This window comes from Dreissena polymorpha, chromosome 7 (assembly GCF_020536995.1).
Source record: "Dreissena polymorpha isolate Duluth1 chromosome 7, UMN_Dpol_1.0, whole genome shotgun sequence".
Taxonomy (NCBI): Eukaryota; Metazoa; Mollusca; class Bivalvia; order Myida; family Dreissenidae; genus Dreissena; species Dreissena polymorpha.
In genome coordinates, this window is record NC_068361.1 from 106,984,226 (window position 1) to 107,006,154 (window position 21,929).

The 21,929-nt window shown below is 34.2% G+C and overlaps 1 protein-coding gene across 1 annotated transcript in view; it reads right to left on the bottom strand.

Moving 5' to 3' along the window:
• Window positions 1–21,929, bottom strand: part of LOC127837188 (beta-alanine-activating enzyme-like) — a 25,414-nt gene continuing 3,485 nt past the window's right edge. The window contains exons 5-19 of the mRNA XM_052364114.1: window positions 21,481–21,598; window positions 20,226–20,446; window positions 19,353–19,542; window positions 18,404–18,621; window positions 13,900–14,003; window positions 13,057–13,241; window positions 11,496–11,700; window positions 11,039–11,139; window positions 9,435–9,550; window positions 8,020–8,904; window positions 7,632–7,774; window positions 6,243–6,406; window positions 5,752–5,880; window positions 2,777–2,908; window positions 1–1,647 (exon numbers count right to left, since the gene is read on the bottom strand). Of these exons, the coding sequence (XP_052220074.1) occupies window positions 1,126–1,647; window positions 2,777–2,908; window positions 5,752–5,880; window positions 6,243–6,406; window positions 7,632–7,774; window positions 8,020–8,904; window positions 9,435–9,550; window positions 11,039–11,139; window positions 11,496–11,700; window positions 13,057–13,241; window positions 13,900–14,003; window positions 18,404–18,621; window positions 19,353–19,542; window positions 20,226–20,446; window positions 21,481–21,598 (3,433 nt within the window). The 3' untranslated portion in view covers window positions 1–1,125. The remainder of the gene's footprint in view (window positions 1,648–2,776; window positions 2,909–5,751; window positions 5,881–6,242; window positions 6,407–7,631; window positions 7,775–8,019; window positions 8,905–9,434; window positions 9,551–11,038; window positions 11,140–11,495; window positions 11,701–13,056; window positions 13,242–13,899; window positions 14,004–18,403; window positions 18,622–19,352; window positions 19,543–20,225; window positions 20,447–21,480; window positions 21,599–21,929) is intronic.

Below are 21,929 nucleotides of genomic sequence, written 5' to 3' on the forward strand. Positions count from 1 at the left end.
TGAAGCTATCGGTTTTATTCATTGCAATACTCCTCATCGATATACCAACATATTTGAAATACCTACACATCTGAAGTTTAATGTTGAAATCTGGAGAAGTATCTTAGATTTTGCATTGTACAAAAACAACAATGGGCAATTACTCTTATTTAAAAAGTATGGTTATGGTTCTTGTGCAGGGCACTTTTCCTCATTGATATAAATACACCCATTACGTTTCAAGTTGAAATCTTGAATCGAATCTGAGATATAGCCCTGAAACGAAACATATAATAACAAGGGACAAAATTGTCACAAAACCAGGTTTTCATTGTGAAAAAAATCTGATAAAGGGAGACAACTCAAACTGAACTTTTGAAATGAACAAACAAAATTAACCCCCTTTGTAAGTTTGTTTTAAAATAAATCTATTTTTAGTCGTGGCGACCTTGACATTGGAGATATTGACGTGATTCTTTCGTGCGACACACCGTCCCATGATGGTGAACAAATGTGCCAAATGATTTTAAAATCTCATAATGAATGACATAGTTATAGCCCAGACAAGCTCATTTATGGCTATTTTTTACCTTTGAACTCAAAGTGTGACCTTGACCTTGGAGATATTGACGTATTTTTTTCGCGCGACACACCGTCTATTGATGGTCAACAAATGTGCCAAATGATTTTTAAATCTCACAATGAACGACAAAGTTATGGCCCGGACAAGCTTGTTCCGCCCGCCAGCCTGCCAGCCAGCCAGCCAGCCAGCCCGCCGCATTCGCCAATCTAATAACCAGTTTTTTCCTTCAGAAAACCTGGTTAAAAAGGTTACAACTCTTAATTAAGAAAGTGTAGGGTTATGGTTCTTGTGTATGGCATTTCTCCTCATTGATATGTATATACCCATGAAGTTTCATGTTTCAATCTTACATAGATTCTGAGATATAACCTTAAACAGTTTGTTACATATGGACAAACTTAAGGACTGACGGACTGACTGAAATCCTGACCGACTGACCATCGGACTATGCCAGGACTATATTGTTCCCCTTTGGCGCGGGATAATAAAAATAGCTATTGGGTGACCAAAACGTTTACTGTACTTCTGTACCAATACAAAAATGAACCTAACTACATCAGACATTATTCAGTCTGGCTGGCAGATATCTTGTAGCAATACACATGATTGTCTCGGCAACCAAATACTACAAAATTGTCATACAAAACCGGGGATGACCAAATCTCCTTTTGGAATCCTCCAACTTGGCACAGAATATCAAATGTTGATGCGGATGTAATATTCATCCCATGCGTGTCAGTAAATAGCACTATGTTTATTTTCTTATCATGTGTAGTACAGTTGTCTTCTGTGGTTCTACCCTGGGTACATGTCTTGTCAATATTTTTCCTGACACATCCAATACGCAGCGTATATGGAAAAACATATGTTGGAATACCCGAAAGTATAGATCGTGACGTTTCTATACATCCATTTTCTGCATTAATGACTACAATAGAACTGTCAGTTTTGTTATTGTCATTGTGTGTTCCAATGAATATTTTTGATAGAGTTCTGTTGTTCCCTATTGCTAGACCCAAATCGGAAATCTCTAAAGATGGAGGGGAAGATATTCTTCCAGTATTGCAAACCCTGGTTTTCCAAATCTGAAACAAAACAATATAAATCTATCACACTGATTTCCAGGGAAAAAGATTACTGCATTTGTATTGTACAAAAGTTAAATTGTGTACATCAAGCAAAGACCCTGCATAAATGATAATAATTGCCTGTTTTTCTGGGCGCCAACTACATTGTACTTTGGAATCAATGTTATTGCTAAAATTGTATAGCACAATTTAAACTAGAGCTTTGTCACAGACGTGACGAATACCCCCACATGCAGCATTGAAATAGAATATTTTGCATGTTGTCTTCACAAAAAAACAGCGGACACCATGCTCAATGTTTAAATTGTATTAAGTGACCCCGTGACCTAGTTTTTAACCCATCAATGCCCATGTTTGAATTTGACCTTTAAATCATCTAGATACAACTTCTGACCAAGTGTGGTGAAGATCTGATGAAAACTACTTGAATTAGAGAGTGGACACCATGCTGAAATTTTTTTAAGTGTGACCCCTTTACCTAGTTTTTGGCCCAGCATGGCCCATGTTCAAACTTGGCATAGAGATCATCTAGATGAAACTTTGACTAAGTTTGGTGAAGATATTGGATGAAAACAACTTGAATTAGAGATCGGACAACATGCTGAATGTTTAAAACACACTAAGTGACCCCGTGACCTAGTTTTTGACCCGGCATGACCCACATTCAAACTTGACCTAGACATCATCTAGATACAACTTCTGATCAAGTTTGGTGAAGATCAGATGAAAACTTCTTGAATTAGAGAGTGGATACCATGCTCAATGTTTAAAACGCACTAAGTGACCCCGTGACATAGTTTTTGACTATACCATGACCCATGACCCATGTTCGAACTTGGCCAAGACATTATCTAGATACAACTTCTGACCAAGTTTAGTGAAGATCGGATGAAAACTACTTTTATAAGAGAGCGGACACTTAATACCGACCGACCGACCGACCGACCGACAGAAAGTTCACTCCTATATACACCCCTAAACTTCGTTTGTGGGGGTATAACAATAAATAAGCACGCATTACCAAAATCTTTAGTGAGCATCAATTAAGAAGCAAACAACATCTGAAATAACTAATAAGTTGAGAATGAAAAACACAAGTTTACAATATTTAAAAGAAAATAGTCACCAATTCTCCACTGTGAGTGATGTGATACAGTTGTCCGTCCGTACACGCCACAAGAACGCCTCTGGAGGACACAACGGGGGATACCAGCACTGGAATACCAATCTTGTACTGCCACAACACCCAGCCGTTGTCCTTCAATACAATATTGATTATTTAATAGATATTCTAAGGACGTCAAAAAGAGATTTACTTTAACCAAGTAGAATAATGAATTATATCCCTAAAAAGAAGTTCAGTGACAATGAACAGTTGTTTCCATGTTCATAAGATTGTACGAATAAGGTCACACCATGCAACAAGACATTCATTTTATATTAAAATGACGAAAATTTAGACAGAGCTCAAAAAGCATGGTAAAAATGAGTCCTTTTAATATAAATTAACTTGTGTTCATTGTTTATCAGCTTAATAACGTTAAGAATCTCATTTTGTTAACTATTGTTTTTGAGGCGCTTATCACACATCCTAAAGAATATCCAAACTAGAGCTTTGTCACAGATGTGATGTATACCCCCATGTGCCGCATTGACACAGACTATTTTGCATGCTGTCTTCACAAAACAAAAAATCTAATTTATGGCGATTTTTAAGAATTATTATGCCATTATTATATATGACAATTTTGACCTTTGAACTCTTGAATTCTTTCGCATGACACGCCGTCCAATGTCTGTGAACAAAATTAATGTACAGAGTCATTTTAAAATCTCACAATGAAAGACATAGTAATGGCCAGGACAAGCTCATTTATGGCCATTTTTCACTTTTGAACTCCAAGTGTGACCTTGACCTTTGAGATATCGACGTAATTCTTTCGCATGACACATTGTCCAATGATTGTGAACAAATGTACCAAGTAATTTTAAAATCTCACAATGCATGACATAGTTATGACCCGGACAAGATCATTTAAGGCCATTTTTTACCTTTGAACTCACGGTGAGACCTTGACCTTGGATATATCGATGTTATTCTTTTGCGCGACGCACTGTCCAATGATGGTGAACAAATGACCCAAATAATTTTAAAATCTCATAATGAATGACAAAGTTATGGCCCGGACAAGCTCATTTATGGCCATTTTTGACCTTTGAATTCAAAGTGTGACCTTGACTTTGGAGATATCAACGGTATACTTTCGCGCGACACACCGGCCAATGATGGTGAACAAATGTGCCAAATGATTTTAAAATCTCACAATGAACAACATAGTTATGGCCCGGACAAGCTCATTTATGGCCATATTTGACCTTTGATTTTAAAGTGTGACCTTGACCTTGGAGATATCAACGTAATTGTTTCGCGCGACACACCGTCCAATGATGGTGAACAAATGTGCCAAATGATTTTAAAATCTCACACAATGAACGACATAGTTATTGCCCGGACAAGTTCATTTATGGCTATTTTGATCTTTGAACTCAAAGTGTGACCTTGACCTTGGAGATATTGATGTAATTCTTTCGCACAACACACCGTCCAATGATGGTAAACAAATTTGCCAAATGATTTTAAAATCTAACAATAAAAAGTAATGGCCTGGACAAGCATTTGACCTTTGAACTCCACGTGTGACCTTGACCTTGGAGAAATCGACATACTTTTTTCACACGACACACCATTCCATGATGGTTAACAAATGTACCAAGTTATTTTAAAATCTAACAATAAATGACATAATTATGGTCCGGACAAACTTTCGGTGTAAAACACACTAAGTGACCCCGTGACCTAGTTTTTGAACCAGCATGAGCCATATTCAAACTTGACCTATACATCATCTAGATACAACTTGTGACCACGGACTCTAGATGAGACGGATATGAAACGGAACCGTATCGGCAAATAGCTTGTCGATACTTTGTTACGTAACCAGTAGCTATCGATTAGCGTACATGTATTAGCGCCGAGGTTATACATTTTGATGTACCCACTCACGTCTTTTTTTAATTTATACTTTCAGTTCTTGGCCGATTTTTACAACTTATATATCATTAGAAAGCCTACGTTACGTAGTTTTCAGATATATAAATATATATTATGTTTTTCTTCTGATTTGGCCAGCCTGGCGAGTTATAACTTGAACTTTTGCAATTATCACACCGTTTTAGAGTCTAGATTTACGGTTGACATTTTCGTACTTTATACCGATTTGTAGCGTTTATATTTGGAGTTCAGTTTTAAAAATTACATCTTGCCTAGGAGGATAGAATTCTGTATACGATAGAAAAAAATGGTTTTAAAAACGAAATTAAGTAAGGAATGACTTTGCACGAAAGTATCGCGCGGTCCTAACTCAGAGAACTGATGCTATGGTCTTGGCAATTATGCTTTAAAGTTACAAATCTGTATAAAGTACGACCATGTTTACCGTAAATATAGATTCTAAAACAGTATGATATTTGCAAAAGTTAAAGTTATAACTCGCCGGGCTGCCCAAATTAGACGTAAAACTTCATATATATTTATATATCTGAAAACTACCAAATTTAGGCTTTCTAATGATAATCGGCCGAGAAATAAAAGCAAAATTAGAAAAAAGACGTTAGTGGGTACATCAGAATGTATAACCTTGGCGCTTCGATGTACGCTAATCGATAGCTACTGGTTACTTAACAAAGTATCGACAAGGTTAAGCGCGCGTGGGTAAAACATAAAATGTGTTTTTCTCATGTTTAACTCGCTATACATCCATTAATAACAACGGAAATATACTAAAAGTAATATTTTGTTGAAAGAGGAATTAATAAGCAACAAGATAACGTATAAACCAATAAAATCGATGATTAATTTTTTCATAAATTTGAATTGACTACAGTAAGGGTCAAATACTCGTTTCAACTCCTGTCAATATACGCTCTGTGGTGTGACCAAGTTTGGTAAAGATCGGATGAAATTTCGAACAGACCGAACGACCGACAAAGGGACTCTATATAGTCCCCATTACCAATGGTAATGGGGGTTTAATAACCTACACTATCTAGAGGGAAGACGACACCATAGCGAGAGCTGGTGAAGTAGACTTGATGCGGACAGTGACTAACTGCTCCCGATGTTTTACCCGGAAGATCTGGTAATGAAACCCTCCACACTTCTCTGTATTCCTGAAATGCAGTTTTCTTATATCAGGGCTCGAAGTAAAAACAAAATATTTTCTTATGACTTTTCGGGACCTGAATTAATTTTGAAGTAACAATGAGTAATAAAGTAAAAAAATATAAATGAAAAGTTGCCCATATACCATATAACTTTCACAAAACCAGCCAAAAATAGCAAGCAATATACTTCGGTTCGGAACTGCGAGAGGTTTTGAAATCATTCATATAACACTCTTTCGTGTGTTTGCGCATGCATGTGTTAGGGAGGGGGTAATCTTACCAATTATAATTTCTCGTTGGCATTGTAAGCACGATCTTAATACTGGCATTTATAACAACCTTTTTTAATAAACTAAAATAAAGCTTACTTTTACGTCAAGGCAGACGTAAACGTCGTTAAAATTGCGCACAAACACGTGACCCGACACATAATCGACTGTGGGAGCACACTGCAGTGCGGATCCGGTGTTGAACTGCCACAAGATGGCGCCACTGTGGGAATCTAGGACGTATACATAGCCATCCACACAACCTAAATGAAGAAATTTAATATTAGATTTGTGAACCCGTCATGACGTGCTAATTTGTGTTATTAAAATCATGACATCTTTACAGTTTTTGCATAGAATGGAATAAAATAAATATGAACAAAACTTATCACAAAATCTTAGAACATACACTTAAAGCCACACACCTTGAAATGAAATACATGTTTATCAATACATATACCGTAAAACACTGTGTATAATGCGCATTTATGTATAACGCGCATCTACTTTTTGAACCAAAAAAATCAGGAAAAATAGTTTTTGAAGCAAAAAATCGGGGAAAAAATTCTGTACCGTAGGAAAAAATCTCTTGGCATGGCTGTAGCAGTGTATAATGCGCATCAAGTTTTTAAAATTACATTTTGGGGTAAAAAAGTGCGCGTTATACACAGCGTTTTACGGTAGATGAAATTTGAAAGTGTGCAAAATTGTCATTAAATCTATAGCCTAGTTAGTAAGTAATTTATTTTTTTTAAATAAATTTTAATATCAAAAGAAGGATTTCTATACGTATACGTTCATTTCGACAAACCCGATTATTTTTAAGTTTTAATGCGCAAAAAAGATGGATTTCTACCTTGTAACCATCAGATATATTCTAATTGGCATAGATAAAATTAAATCGCCTAGTAAGCAAGTAATTTATTATTATTTTGTAATTTTAAAACCGAAAGTAGGATTTCTATACGTTACGTATACATCCATTTCGATAAATGTGATTATTTTTAAGTTATAAAGCGCAAAAAAGACGAATTTCTACCTTGTAACAACTTGATATATTCTAATATCTATTAAATCTATAGTGTAGTTAGCAAGTAATGTAATTTTTTTTCAAACGGTACCGCTTATAAAACCGAAAGTAGGATTTCTAGATGTACGACAAACACGATTATTTTTAAGTTTTGAAGCGCAAAAAAGACGGATTTCTACCTTGCAACAGATACTAGGCAGATATATTTAAATTGACACAGATAAAATATGTTTCTTATTTATACTTAAATTAACTATGTCACATAAGTTGTGTGGCTTTAATCATTTTATGCTTCAATGCTGCTTTAAAGGAACACATGCTTTTTGTGATTGCTTGTATGTTTTCCTTGTGAAAAAGCAAGTAAAGCTTAATTAGAACCCTGCGTAAAGAATTTAATGTATCAAATATACCAGTACACAGCCGTTGTCCAAAGGTACAATCTACTAATAATAACTTACACACTATAATCTTGGTTCCACAAACACTGAGCGCAGCTTGTTCCATAATCCTGTATGGAAACGTGAGACTCCAAAGAATGTTGCCAGTGTGCAATTCGATGGCGGAAAACATGTAGGAGTGGGAACCCACAAACACAACAGACCTATAAAATAAGTAAAATTGACCATTACACATGTCATGTTTTTTCCAGTGTGCTTTATACCAGTGTAAAAATAGAGCTTGTCAGAAAACAAAAATAGAATCCTTTTTTTTCAAATATTTTAAATCGATTTTTATATGTTATTTTAAATTTCCGGAAATAAATTAGAATATGATACAATCTTTCGGTGATTGCCCAAATGTTAAAGCAGACATAACAGAAGCGTTTTATAATCTCGCGAACCATACCTGTGTTTTCCTATTGCGATCACCGGACTGGCATCAACACATTTCTTCATGTCGTGTTTCCAAACGAGCTTCAACTGAATCCTCACCTTTTCAATTCTCTGACTAGATACCTCTTCATGGTTGTTTTTTTCAATACAAATGTGTTCCATTATATTTCGTACGAAATTATCATTTACTCCGAGATCAAAAGCTGGCTGAAGAAAGTGGATCTTATTTCCGCCACTAATGGACACCAAAAATGGATCAGAACACTTTGTTCTCTTGACACCATTTTTACTTGCAGCTTCAATAGTCGATATATTACTGAAATGCTTGAAATCGGACCTATCTAAATTAATGACTGCTTCAGAAGTACTGCTTTCTTCAGATTTTGCATGTAATTGGTGATTAGTATCATCTCTCGCTATATCTACATTTTCGAATAAATATTTATCTTCAGGTTTATTCTGATTTAATTTCTTTCTTTTCAGTGATGATGCTGAAAATTTTTCATTCACTTCACCGCTGAAACTAGAGTTCGAAGTTTCATTTGAACCAACCTTTTCTTCAATTTTGCGCTGATCTATGTTAGTAAAATGCAACTCGACAACGGCATTGATTTCAGATATATTGTCCTTATAACCTCTTACAAATCCTGTATCACTTTCATTCATCACAATAGTGCTAGTAACTTGCCTTGATACCATGTTAGTCTTATTTTCAGCAGAATCAAACAGGTCGTTTTCATTTCCAGGAAAAGTATGTACAAATTTCTCCTTTGTTTCTGGCGAATCTGTCTTCTCATATTCACATAAATCTTTATCTCCATTTCTTGCAGCAGCAATTACGTATTGCTTTACTTGCTGGAAAGTCTGGTTCATTAGAATGCCCATCAAAAATGGTAACCTAAAATCCGTTCAAACGAGAGCATAGCTTACTACTTCACAGCATACAGTGAGTTATCCTTGAATAGATAACGAAATAAATAAGAATGTTTGCATCAATTGAATAGTACTATTTGAGCTTGCTTTTTTTAACATCTTCCATTTATATTAGAGGATGCGACCTTTATGATTTATCTGCCCCCAAAACGACCTAAAACGCTCATATAAAACCCGAATGTAGACAACTATTCCAAATCTGTCACAATAGCTAACAAAGAAAAAGCCACCATGTGAGTAATGTATTTTAATAAAGCAAAATGATTTCTGAACTCAACACAGATAACATTTGAACAAAAAATATGTGCATGTTTCATAATAAAATGTGTGACTACTACAGTTGAAAAACAACGGATTAAAATTACACATACAATGTTAATTTGTTAGTTTGATAGTGTGCTAAATGATATACTAGACATCTTACATGTAATAAAGTTACAATAGTAATTTCAATATAAGATTGTATGATAATTTGATATTCTATCAAATACCCACCTGCGTTTAAGTTTTGCCTCCAACTCATTTGCCAGTTGTACTGCTTTTATAGAATCACCACCATCAAGGACAAAGTTTGAAACAATAAGGTGATACTCATTAACTTCCAACAGATCCTGAAGAAAACAAGAGTGCCCTCGGTCTTAAGGTGCTCAACTGAGACCCAAAAAACAAAACTATTTTGTAATAGTGTGAGCCGACTCATGAAAATTGGACCAAAATTGACTTTTAGAGTATTAACATGTTTTGTATTTGACCTAGTTTTTGAACTTGCATTATCAAGTTTCAATCTCAGCCGAGATTTCATTGGGACAAATGTTCTGACCAAGTTTACTGAAAAATAAATGTGGCTAATATAGCTTCAAGAAGTTTTAACTTAAGCCATATAAGGAAAACCTGGGCTGTTTTCCTTATATGGCTTAAGTTAAAACTTCTTGATGCTATATTAGCCACATTTATTTTTCAATCATCCCCCGTTGGCCATGTTTTCAAACAAACCAGAAAAATTGTCTTTCTTAATCGAAAAGTCATTAAAGCTAGCGTTCTGACTAAGTTTGCACTAAACAAGGGCTGTTTGTTAAACATGCATGCCCCCATATGGGCTGTCAGTTGTAGTGGCAGCCATTGTGTGAATACGTTTTTTGGCACTGTGACCTTGACCTTTGACCTAGTGACCTGAAAATCAATAGGGGTCATCTGCTAGTCATGATCAATGTACCTATGAAGTTTCATGATCCTAGGCATAAGTGTTCTTAAGTCATCATCCAGAAACCATTTTACTATTTCGGGTCACCGTGACCTTGACCTAGTGAACTGAAAATCGATAGGGGTCATCTGCGAGTCATGATCAATTTACCTATGAAGTTTCATGATCCTAGGCATAAGCGTTCTTGAGTTATCATCCAGAAACCATTTTACATTTTACTACTTTTGAACAAGCTATAACTATTTTCAAACTCATAAGAACCAATGTTCTGACCAAGTTTTATTAAGATCTGATTATAAATGTGACTTCTTGAGTGTTCACAAGGTTTAGTTATAGCCATGTAAGGAAAGAATGCTCTACCCAAAGGCAGACGTGTTTTTCAACAGACCGGAACCATTTTCAAACTCATACAAGATATCATAAAAACAGATATTCTTACTAAGTGTCATGAAGATTGGACAGTAAATCTGACTTCTAGAATGTTAACAAGGTATTACTATAGCCATAGGAAAGAAAAACTAACCCGCCCCTAGCGGCCATGTTTTTCAACCAACCAGAACCACTTTTGAACTCGTTCAAGATATCATTGTGACACATGTTCAGACCAAGTGTCATGAAGATTGACCCAACTTATGACTTTTAAAATGTTAACAAGGTTTTACTTCAGCCATATAAGGAAACGCTCGAAACAATTTCGAACTTGTCCAAGATAGTAACAGGACACGTGTTCTGGCCATGAAGATTTGACCACATATGTGGCCTCTAGAATGTTGACGAGGCACAACGGACGACGGACAAAAGGCATCACAAATGCATTATGTGAGTGAATGATACGGATGGTTATCCATCAGCTTGGCAAGCATCATGATTTCAAAACTGACAGGTTCCACAATTTTACCATCCATGCTGAGGCCAAATATTCGACAAGGTCACCATCTTCCAGCTTCTTTGTTTTCAGTGTACAGTACAGCTTTTCTAAAAGTCTAATATCTGCTTTACCTACAAATAATCTAAGTTGACTGTAAAAAATAATAAATACATGAAACAAAAAATATAGTTTACTATGCAAGTACATATTGTATTTAAATTTGCAATTAATCTTTTCAAAAGTCGTTTTAAGTTTAAATTTCATGTAATTGGCTTAACAGACATGCATCTGTAAACAGAATAGCAGCCCATAAATGAACAGTTTACATATGATTTCAACAGACATAAACTCAAAGATGTTTTTTGCATGATTTGTTAGTTTAGATCAATATAATGTGACATGGGATGCAAGATTATTCTTTGAACAGGTCTACATTCAAAAGAACATCCACTTGAGAAATATAGTGAATAAGGATTAACCAACATACCATGTTCTGTTACTGGTATCTCTTGTACAATATGTACATCATCTGGCAGGCTGTAACTTGGTAAACGACCATGCATGTGACGCAAAACAACTTCCCTTGTGTTGTTATGGACACCATCTAGTAGCATAACAAAAACGACTATCTTTTGCCAACGTTTGATGTGAAGCACTTCGCAGGCCGTTATATTTTGGCAACTGAGGGCAACCTGAGTAAAACAAGAAACCGTCGGAGACGGGTGATGCTCCCCAAAGTGTTTTTTTGTCACAATATTACACTATATATTCAGATAAAAGGAAACGTCTTGAGGGCACAGTAGTTGGGGGGACAATAATTTTTTATATAACATTTCAAAGGGCCATAACTCTGTAAAAAATCATCCCACCAGAACCCGCTGATAATATGCACATCTCCTCTTGGTAGTGAAGCTTCCCATACAGTTTCATTGAATTCCGGTCATTAGTTGCTGAAAAATAGCCCGGACAAGAATTGCACTATATGTACAGTTAATGGAAAATTTCAAAGGGCCATAACTCTGTGAAACATCATCCCACTTAAACCCGCTGATAATATGCACATCTCCTCTTGGTAGTGAAGCTTCCCATTAAGTTTCATTGAATTCCGGTCATTAGTTGCTGAGAAATAGCCCGGACAAGAATTGCACTATATGTACAGTAAATGGACATTTTCAAAGGGCCATAACTCTGTGAAAAATCATCCGACCAGAACCCGCTGATAATATGCACATCTCCTCTTGGTAGTGAAGCTTCCCATAAAGTTTCATTGAATTCCGGTCATAAGTTGCTGAGAAATAGCCCGGACAAAAATTGTGCACGGGCGGGCACACGGACGGACGGACGGACAGACGAAGCGGTAACTATATGCTCCCCCCAAAATTTTTTGGGAGAGCATAAAAACAAAAAGTCATACTAATATTCGAATTTACACTTCTCAATGTTCAGCTTAAAACTCTTTATTTGTGAAACAGGACCTTTAAAACTATAACTTTTCATCCTTATATTATTTTTTTCTTTTTGAATTTATTGTTCTTATGCTTATGACACTGTGCTGTTAACCAAAAGTCAAAACAATTTACAAATATTTTTGAATGAGTGCAAACTTATTTTACAGAGTAATAAACGACTTCCTGCACATTTAGGTCAATACCATGAACAAAGTTCATCGAGGGTCATTTAATGATTCAGATACATTGTAAAATGTGTACTTATGTAATATGACAACTTATTTAAGACAAGGGCATACAACTCTTGAAAAACGAATCACAGAGTAACCAACCTTACCATGTGGCAAACTTAGCTGATAACTTACGTTAAATAAAAGTTGCAAAGCAATTCCTTAGAAATTGCTTAGTTTCATACATACAGACAATTACTAGAAACATGAACTAACACTGATTCTGATGGAGATGACAGTTTAAAAAATAGCTTGACTGTTAAAAAAATACATTTTTTCCAGATATAAAAGGACTTAACAATAAAATGTTTAGGAATCTGGAAACCTAAAAAAATACATACCCGGTATACAAAAAATAATAAATACACACGTTCTTTATCTCCAGTAAATTGATTCTGTGCCCATTTCTCTTCAGTTGACTGTCCTTTCGACCACAAAAATACCAGTTGTCTCCCTGAATTTCTACAAAATCTCCAGTGTTAACTCCTCTGTTTGATACATCACTGAACTGGCTATGCGGATCTTCACCAATAACGCATTGCCTTCCATTACCACCTTAAATAAACATAAAATATTTGAAAATGACACTCCTACTAAATGTGATCATAAAATACATACATTATAAATTTAAACAAAATGTGTTTGTGAAACACTATGCCCCCCATATATTTGACCTTAAAGGATGACCTTGACCTTTCACCACTAAAAATGTGCAGCTCCATGAGATACACATGCATGCCATATATTAAGTTGCTATCTTCAATATTGCAAAAGTTATGGCAAATGTTAAAGTTTGACGCAAAGAAACCAACAAACAAACAGACAGGGCAAAAACAATATGTCCCCCAGTATAAACTGGGGGACATAAAAATGAATATAAAAGTAAATAAAAAATAAAGCGAAATTTTAGCCTTATGATTTCTATGCAATCCAGCAATAATAATTATTGTTAAACTAATTAAACTAAAAACTGTGTACATGACGTTTTTAAGTTTATAAACAGGCTACATTTTTTATCATGACGGTTGATGCTTAAACATATTTAACTTCAATTTTACCTATTGTATTTCATCCAAATAAAATATTTGTTGCAATCATTTCATAAAATGTTAGTAATAAGAGTTATGTTAATAAAATTAAACAAGTTTGATAGTATTTGTAAACAGTGAATGTACTAGCAAAGACAGGGACTATCCAAATTGAAGAAACTTACTTATGAAAACCTGCCCAAACATCTTTTCACCAGTCTCTTGGACACTTACAATCTCCACCTCTGTGTTTGCTAGAGGTTTACCAAGTGGAATCTTGTTGTTTTCCCTTAAAAAGAAATAGTATGGAATTGAAAACATCTATGTGAGTTCATTATTATTGAAACTGATATTTTCACATCATGACTTCCGGAAAGGGCATCATGACTTCCGTAATGGGCACCATAACTTCTTCAGGCAGCATGATCTAAGGAACGCACACCACGACACCCGGAGTGAATATCAGGATTGTCATAATGAAAATCGTGACTTCCGGTACGTTCGTCGACACGTCAATCATGAAAACAGTCGACACTGCACGAACTGTGGACGTCAAAATCATGTTACACGTGACTGCAGACTACCCAAAAGACAATAGGTTACTGATGACAGACGTACTACATCGTTATATAGCACAAATAAATTTGACATTCTTTCGTCGGTATGTAACCAATGTGACTCGCACAAATGTAAGTGTAGTTTAATTATTGCTAATGATGATACAAATCAACATAAACCACATTGCTTAAGATTGAATAATGTTAAATGTAGCACAATAACTAATTTATACACTGATATATCATCCCTGGATAGTAACGTTCTTATGGAATCTCACATACAATCTACTTTAAAATGTAACATAAATAATGATTATTATATTCCATTTACATATAAAGGTTTGCATATTATGCATTTGAATATCCAGCATTTATTGCCTAAATTGGATGAAATTCGTGTTTATTTACACGAAAATAGTTCTTTAGATATAGTAGGCTTTTGTGAAACATTTTTAAATGATAAAACGAAGATTAATACAATATCCATTTCCGGTTACAGCATTGTAAGACGTGATAGGGCTATTTCTGCTGGAGGCGGTATAATAGTTTATATAAAAGATAGCATCTCTTTTGTACGTAGACATGATTTAGAAAGTGACGATATTGAATCAAATTGGCTACAAATCAACATTGTAAAGTACAAACCTTATCTAATTAACTTTGTTTATCGCCAACCAAATAGCCCTCAATCTTGGATTGACTCATTTGAATTACAGATATATAAGGCAGACATGGAAGATTGTAATATGTATTCAACCGGGGATTTTAATTTTCACTGTTTAAGCCAAAACATATTTAACAATAACAAATGGGAAAAACTTATCACTGATTTTAATTTAAAACAACACGTGTCTTTTCCAACAAGGTTACGGAACGTTCATCATCAATATTAGACCATTTGTATTCAAAATATGACAACATTTCTGAGGTAATCATACCAAAAATAGGCATAAGTGACCATTACCCAGTAGTTTTTACATTAAGCGTCAAAGGTAAAATTGTTAAAACAGATGATCATAAAATTATTAAGTACAGATATTTTAAAAAATTTAATGAAATCAATTTTCAAAATGACTTAGCAAATGCTAATTTTGATATGGTTGAAACAATAGAGGACGCTAATGAGGCATTTGAAGTATTTTATACAATATTAAACTCAGTCCTTAATAAGAATGCCCCTATCAAATATAAAAAAGTTAAGAGATTACAACAACCTGGTTGGTACAACGAAAACGTAAAACAAGCAAGGTCTTTAAGGGATAAATATAAACGTGAATCTAATTTGCCACAATATAAGTTGTGGCGTAATAAATGTAACAGTGCAATCAAAATGGCAAAAAAAGAATATTTTTCGAATGCGGTACAAAACAAAACAAGTGCGAAATCGCTCTGGAAAACTATTAAATTAGCATCAAATGAACACACAGAATCCTCTATTTTGCCAAATGTGATAAGGAAGGATGATCAGATAATATCTGGTAAAACAAATGTAGCTAATGCACTTAATGACCACTTTGTTGACATCTCGAAACTTATTAAAAAGACTAAATTTGCTGAACACGATTTCCACTCATTGAAAACATATCTAGATGCTAAGCTAGAATCTAAGCATTTCTCTGTTCAGTTTATTACTACATCAGAAGTTAGTACTTTAATTAATCAACTTCATTCAAACAAATCTGCTGGGGCTGATGGTATAGGGCCCAGCATTATTAAACTTTGCAAAGAATTCATTATACAACCAATCACTGCTCTTATAAATAACTGTATATCACATGGAACCTTTCCCGACATGCTTAAAATTGCAAACGTAATACCTTTATACAAGGGTGGATCGGTAGAAGATCCCAATAATTATAGACCAATATCAATTTTACCTACTATATCTAAAATATTTGAAAAGCATATAGCTAAACAATTGCATATATATCTAGAATGTACAGGTCTATTAAACAAAACTCAGTCGGGATTTCGCAAATATCATTCTTGTCAAACAGCATTGATTAATATAGTTGATTCATGGCTTAAACAAATTGACAATGCAAATCTGGTAGGTACAATTTTCTTGGATTTTAAAAAAGCATTTGATCTTGTGGACCATAGGGTTCTTTTACACAAATTAAAACTTTATCATTTTAATGATAGGTCATGTGACCTATTTTCTTCATATCTACGCAATCGATTTCAGTTTATCAAAGCAGAAAACACTACCTCTACTTGTAAAAGCATCATTGCTGGTGTTCCCCAAGGATCTATTTTAGGACCTCTTCTATTTCTTATTTACGTTAATGATCTTTCGCTAGATCTTACATGTGATTCTGCAATGTATGCTGATGATACAACATTGCACACTGTGGGAACAAATATTCAAACACTTCAAAATAAGCTACAAACAAATCTTTCAATTGTAAATGATTGGTGCCAAACTAATAACATGATTATTAATCCACTAAAAACTACTTGTATGGTATTAGGGTCAAAACGGAAAGCTCAAAATATAACAGATCTAAAACTTAAAATTTCAGATACGGTGATCAAAACAGTAAATTGTCAAAAACTTCTTGGCCTTTATATTGACAATACTCTATCTTGGAAACTACACATTAACAGCGTTTTTTCAAAAATGTCATCACGAATGTTTCTTTTGCAAAAAATAAAACCATATCTAACCCTTGAAATGCGTAAGCTTTTCTATAATGGTTATATCTCACCTATATCCGACTACGCATGCGTTACCTGGAGTTCAGCGGCCAAAACGGAAATTAATAGAATAGTCAAAATACAAAAGCGTTGTGGTGCACATATTTTAAATAAAAAGTACAACACTAATTCAAAAACACTATTTAAAGATCTAAAATGGTTGACTTTCGAACAGCGTAATCACTATTTCACGTCAGTTATTGTATTTAAAGCATTTCACAATCAAACCCCAACATACATACGTGACCTTTTGACACCTTCACAAAATAATCACTATAACTTGCGATCTTGCGAAAAGGGGGATTTAAAGCTAGTGCGAATACCCAAAACAAACTATTTTAAACAATCGTTTGAATTTTCTAGCAAAACAATTTGGAATTCGTTACCCCAATATATACGTCAAACAAACAATTTAATTACATTTAAAAAAAATTAAAAGCTTATCTTTCTTCCACACTTTATGAAATAAACTGAACATGCTTCATGTTGTTTTAGTAAATAACATTAGTTTAATGTTTAAATACTGTTCTTGCATAGATGGTTATTGTAGTTTTATGTCTGTCATTTGTTATAAAATTAGAAATATATATCATTATATGTGCATGCATATATGATTCTTTATGTTTTGTTCTTATTGCTCAAGATGAAATATGATGTATTTGTTGTAAATTGTATCTTGTTAGAAGACCTTGTTGAAAATAAGAAATGTATTATATAAATTGCATATTATGTAATTTCATCTGATGTATTTCTTAACCAGTCTATCTTCTTTAAATAAAGATTTTATTATTATTATTATTATATAAGAATAAAGCTGGGGTCACCGCCTTGGAACGGTCAATGCGAAGAATTGGGGGTTTAAACCGGTTATAGAGCGCTAAACCTCACACTTGGCCCAGCAAAATTCATTATACATTTACGTGTAAATAAAATTTAACCTCATAGAATTGTTACTCAAATTAAACAATAATAAAAGGGAATTAAAACGCATTCAATTTAATTACCATTTAATTACTCTTAGTAGGAAAGATACCAGAGCAACAGAGTTACAACTTTTTGAGGAACGATGAAATTAAACTACGAACAAGTATCAACTACATTCCTTCTTTATAGAAAAAGATTTTAGAATATAGCGTCATGAAGTTAATATTTTAGATCATCATCGCGCACATACAGGAAGAAGCAGCAATAATGGGTGTAAAAGATCCATATTGCATAGATTGGTTTTTTATGTGACTGCCAAAAAAAATCAAACAAGAAACGCCTGTAAGAGAGAAAATATAATTAAAATTGAACGTTTTAAACTCAATGACCTATGCATGTAGATTAAAAAGGTTAAAGTATGAGGTATGAAGCATTATAAAAGCGATGACGTCACAAAAATCAATGTAGCCAGGAACAGAGAGAGAGAGATGTCACACTTCATACAAACCTTATATCTTCCTCTGTGACCACATAATACATTGCCCAGCACGACACCTCGGTGACACCATACAGGTTGACCAGCTGTGTTCTATTTTTAGAATCTCTATTTTTAGCCAGCCATTCAGTGCTGGGAAACTGCTCCCCACCCAAAGCCAATACTCTTAGACAGGAGTTGTGTCCAAGTAGAGCAAAAAGGTTCCCAGAATACAGCAATGATGGAGTCACCTTAAAACAATATTTACATCTAAATGATAACTGATAGCATTCACTATAAATGCTTAAAATAATAAAGCCGACACCCACCTGTTTTCATGGAAATATTAAAATAATGTTGCAATTAACGTTTGAGTTCACCATAAGATCAATTAAAAATTACGAAATGGTACCCCACTTCATGTTATTACTGAACAGTGCAACTTATCAGTGTCATAATGAGACTTATACATTACATCTACTGGGTAAAATCAGTGCTTGACGTATTGTATTATTATGTACAATCTTTTACAGCTGTCATACTCTATTGAAACATAGCTTTAGATCAACCAATTGGAGGAATGACTAATAAATTTATAAATGACAGATCATGTCCTTCATTACTGGAATTGCAAATAATATCACAAGAAGCTGATAAATTTAATGTATATCAATCATGTAAAAACTATATTAACCTATTAATATTTTAAAAGTAATTTAAGGACATGCCTGAGGTTATGATTTTGAAGCATAATTGCATTTTAATCCAACCTGTTTTAATTTGTCAAAATCAACTCATCAATTCAAAAGGCAACTGCTTTCATATACAGACATTCTGAGTCAATGTAAGATGCCATTATGATGGTTGCAATCAAATCAGTTGCATTTTTTACATTAACATGAAGAAATATAGCGTCAAGAAATAGCTGTTAAAACCATAATTGAAACAAAAAGCACCTGAAAACAATGAATGTCATTTATACCTGCATCACAGTGACTTTATTTCTGACGATGGTATCAAGAAGAAGGCTAGCATTCATTTTCTTGTCAGGGGAGACAACTAAGAGAGACGCTCCGCTACTCAAGGTCGTAAATATTTCAACTATCATTGGGTCAAAGGTCAAGGTTGTGGCACAAAGAACAAGGTCAGCTGGGGTCAAGTTAAAAATCTTTCTGAAAATATATCAATCAATATTTCTGTTTTGCACTGCCTTTGCAGTACTCAAACAGTGTTTAACATGAATGAACATGGATGAAAGTGGTAATGTCTAGGAAACAAATAAAATGTATTGGACTGTTTTAAAATAATTGATATCCATTAAATAAATAAACCTTGGTGAACTTGTTTTTTTTTACAGTTTTTTTGACATTTTATCAATCATAAAAGTATGAAATTAGATTAAGGCTAGTGCTAAATATTTCAATTTTCCACGAAGAAAAAACAAACTCATGTCAGCTTAGTTTTATACATAAAAAATGCTGATTAAATGATTTTATTTAATACATGCTTTTTCTGTCATATTTTGTTTTAACAAAATATTGCATCTTATTGTATAATGTTGTGTTCATCGTAAAAAATACATAGAAGCGGTTAATAGTGCTCAAGCTCAGATATGAAATGTTTTTCAAAAATCTAAACATCACACTATTGATTCATTTTAAATTCACTGGGTACAAATTTTGCACACATGCTCCGGGAATTAGCTATGTGAATGCGGGTTTATGATTTGACATGAGAAAATGGCAAACAGTTGAATAGATTTAAATATTCACAATGGCCACACATTTTTCAATTGAATGTTGTAAAAATTAGACCTACATACAAATTAATGAATGTAAATTAATAATTATCTTACCTTAAATGTAGAATATTTGGCACTATACAGGAATGAGGGACCTGAATTACTTTTGGACGGCCAGTGGTGCCTGACGTAGTTATACAATATGCCAAACCACAATCATAGAACTTCCTCTCTCTTTCCTTTATCACGAAAACACTAAGGTCATGGAGGTCATTATCATGGACAGTATGCTGTTCAAATACCATTTCTTTCTGCGCCAGTGCTTCTGCGACATTCTGTAAAACAAAATATAAATTGTGCCTTGCTCTGAAAAAAACTGTGTTTTATGCATGTTTATAAAGCATCCTCCCAGATAAGCCTGTGCATTATAAAGCATCCTCCCAGATAAGCCTGTGCATTATAAAGCATCCTCCCAGATAAGCCTGTGCATTATAAAGCATCCTCCCAGATAAGCCTGTGCATTATAAAGCATCCTCCCAGATAAGCCTGTGCATTATAAAGCATCCTCTCAGATAAGCCTGTGCATTATAAAGCATCCTCCCAGATAAGCCTGTGCATTATAAAGCATCCTCCCAGATAAGCCTGTGCATTATAAAGCTGTGCATTATAAAGCATCCTCCCAGATAAGCCTGTGCATTATAAAGCATCCTCCCAGATAAGCCTGTGCATTATAAAGCATCCTCCCAGATAAGCCTGTGCATTATAAAGCATCCTCCCAGATAAGCCTGTGCATTATTAAGCATCCTCCCAGATAAGCCTGTGCATTATAAAGCATCCTCCCAGATAAGCCTGTGCAGTCTGCTCAGCAGTCTAATCTGGGACGACACTTTATGCACATGCATTAAACTTCTATTTTCCTAAAGCAAGGTTTATATATTTATTAAAGTGTATTTATCTTATCTTCAGTGAGACAGAAAAACACACATAGCATAATACATTATTATGAACTGTAAAAAACAACACATTCTCTAGACTAATATGCTTTGTTTTGCATGTCATGGGTAACAATTGACCCTGATGTTTTTGTGGTATTTGGGTTACATATACAAATATCAAAGTTCACAACTTTGGATTGCATCACATTTTTAAATGTGGAAAAGATATATAACACAAGTTTTTAATATTTCTTTTTGTATCAAATAAGCTCATAATCATAAAGAAAGTGCAGAACATTAACCAGTAAATAACGTTTTCAAAACCTTTAATTTTGCTTTAAGCTTATATGTTTAAACTTAAAACAATAAAGAATAATTCAAGGCTAATGTCATATTAACATGTAACTCCAGAACAAGACCACTTTATTCCAAACCTTCTCAAAATCTTGATGAACGATAACCACCCTTGATCCCAGCTGACTCGTGATTTCTGTAGAAAAGCAGCAGCTCTTGGCATCAAAGTTGTAAAATGCCATCCCCATTTTCAGAATACTGAAACACATAATGTATAGGAAATTCTCACTTGACACTTACAGATCTTCCTTTTTTTTTAAGTACAAAATAAGCTTGTACAAATTATTCTAATCAATTCAGAAACAATCCAGAATCTGAGCACACCATAGCAAAATATCAGGGCTTGCGCAGCCATTTAAAAAATTAGCAATTTTAATCTTTATTTAATTGCAGCTTTTTCTTTCTTAACCCTCATTAAACCGCCATAATGAAAATAATTACTATGTTTTAAAGTAATTTTGCCATTTCAAGCCAAGGGGTTCCCTGAATATATTTTTCATTTAAATTACACAACAATTTTATCATGTGA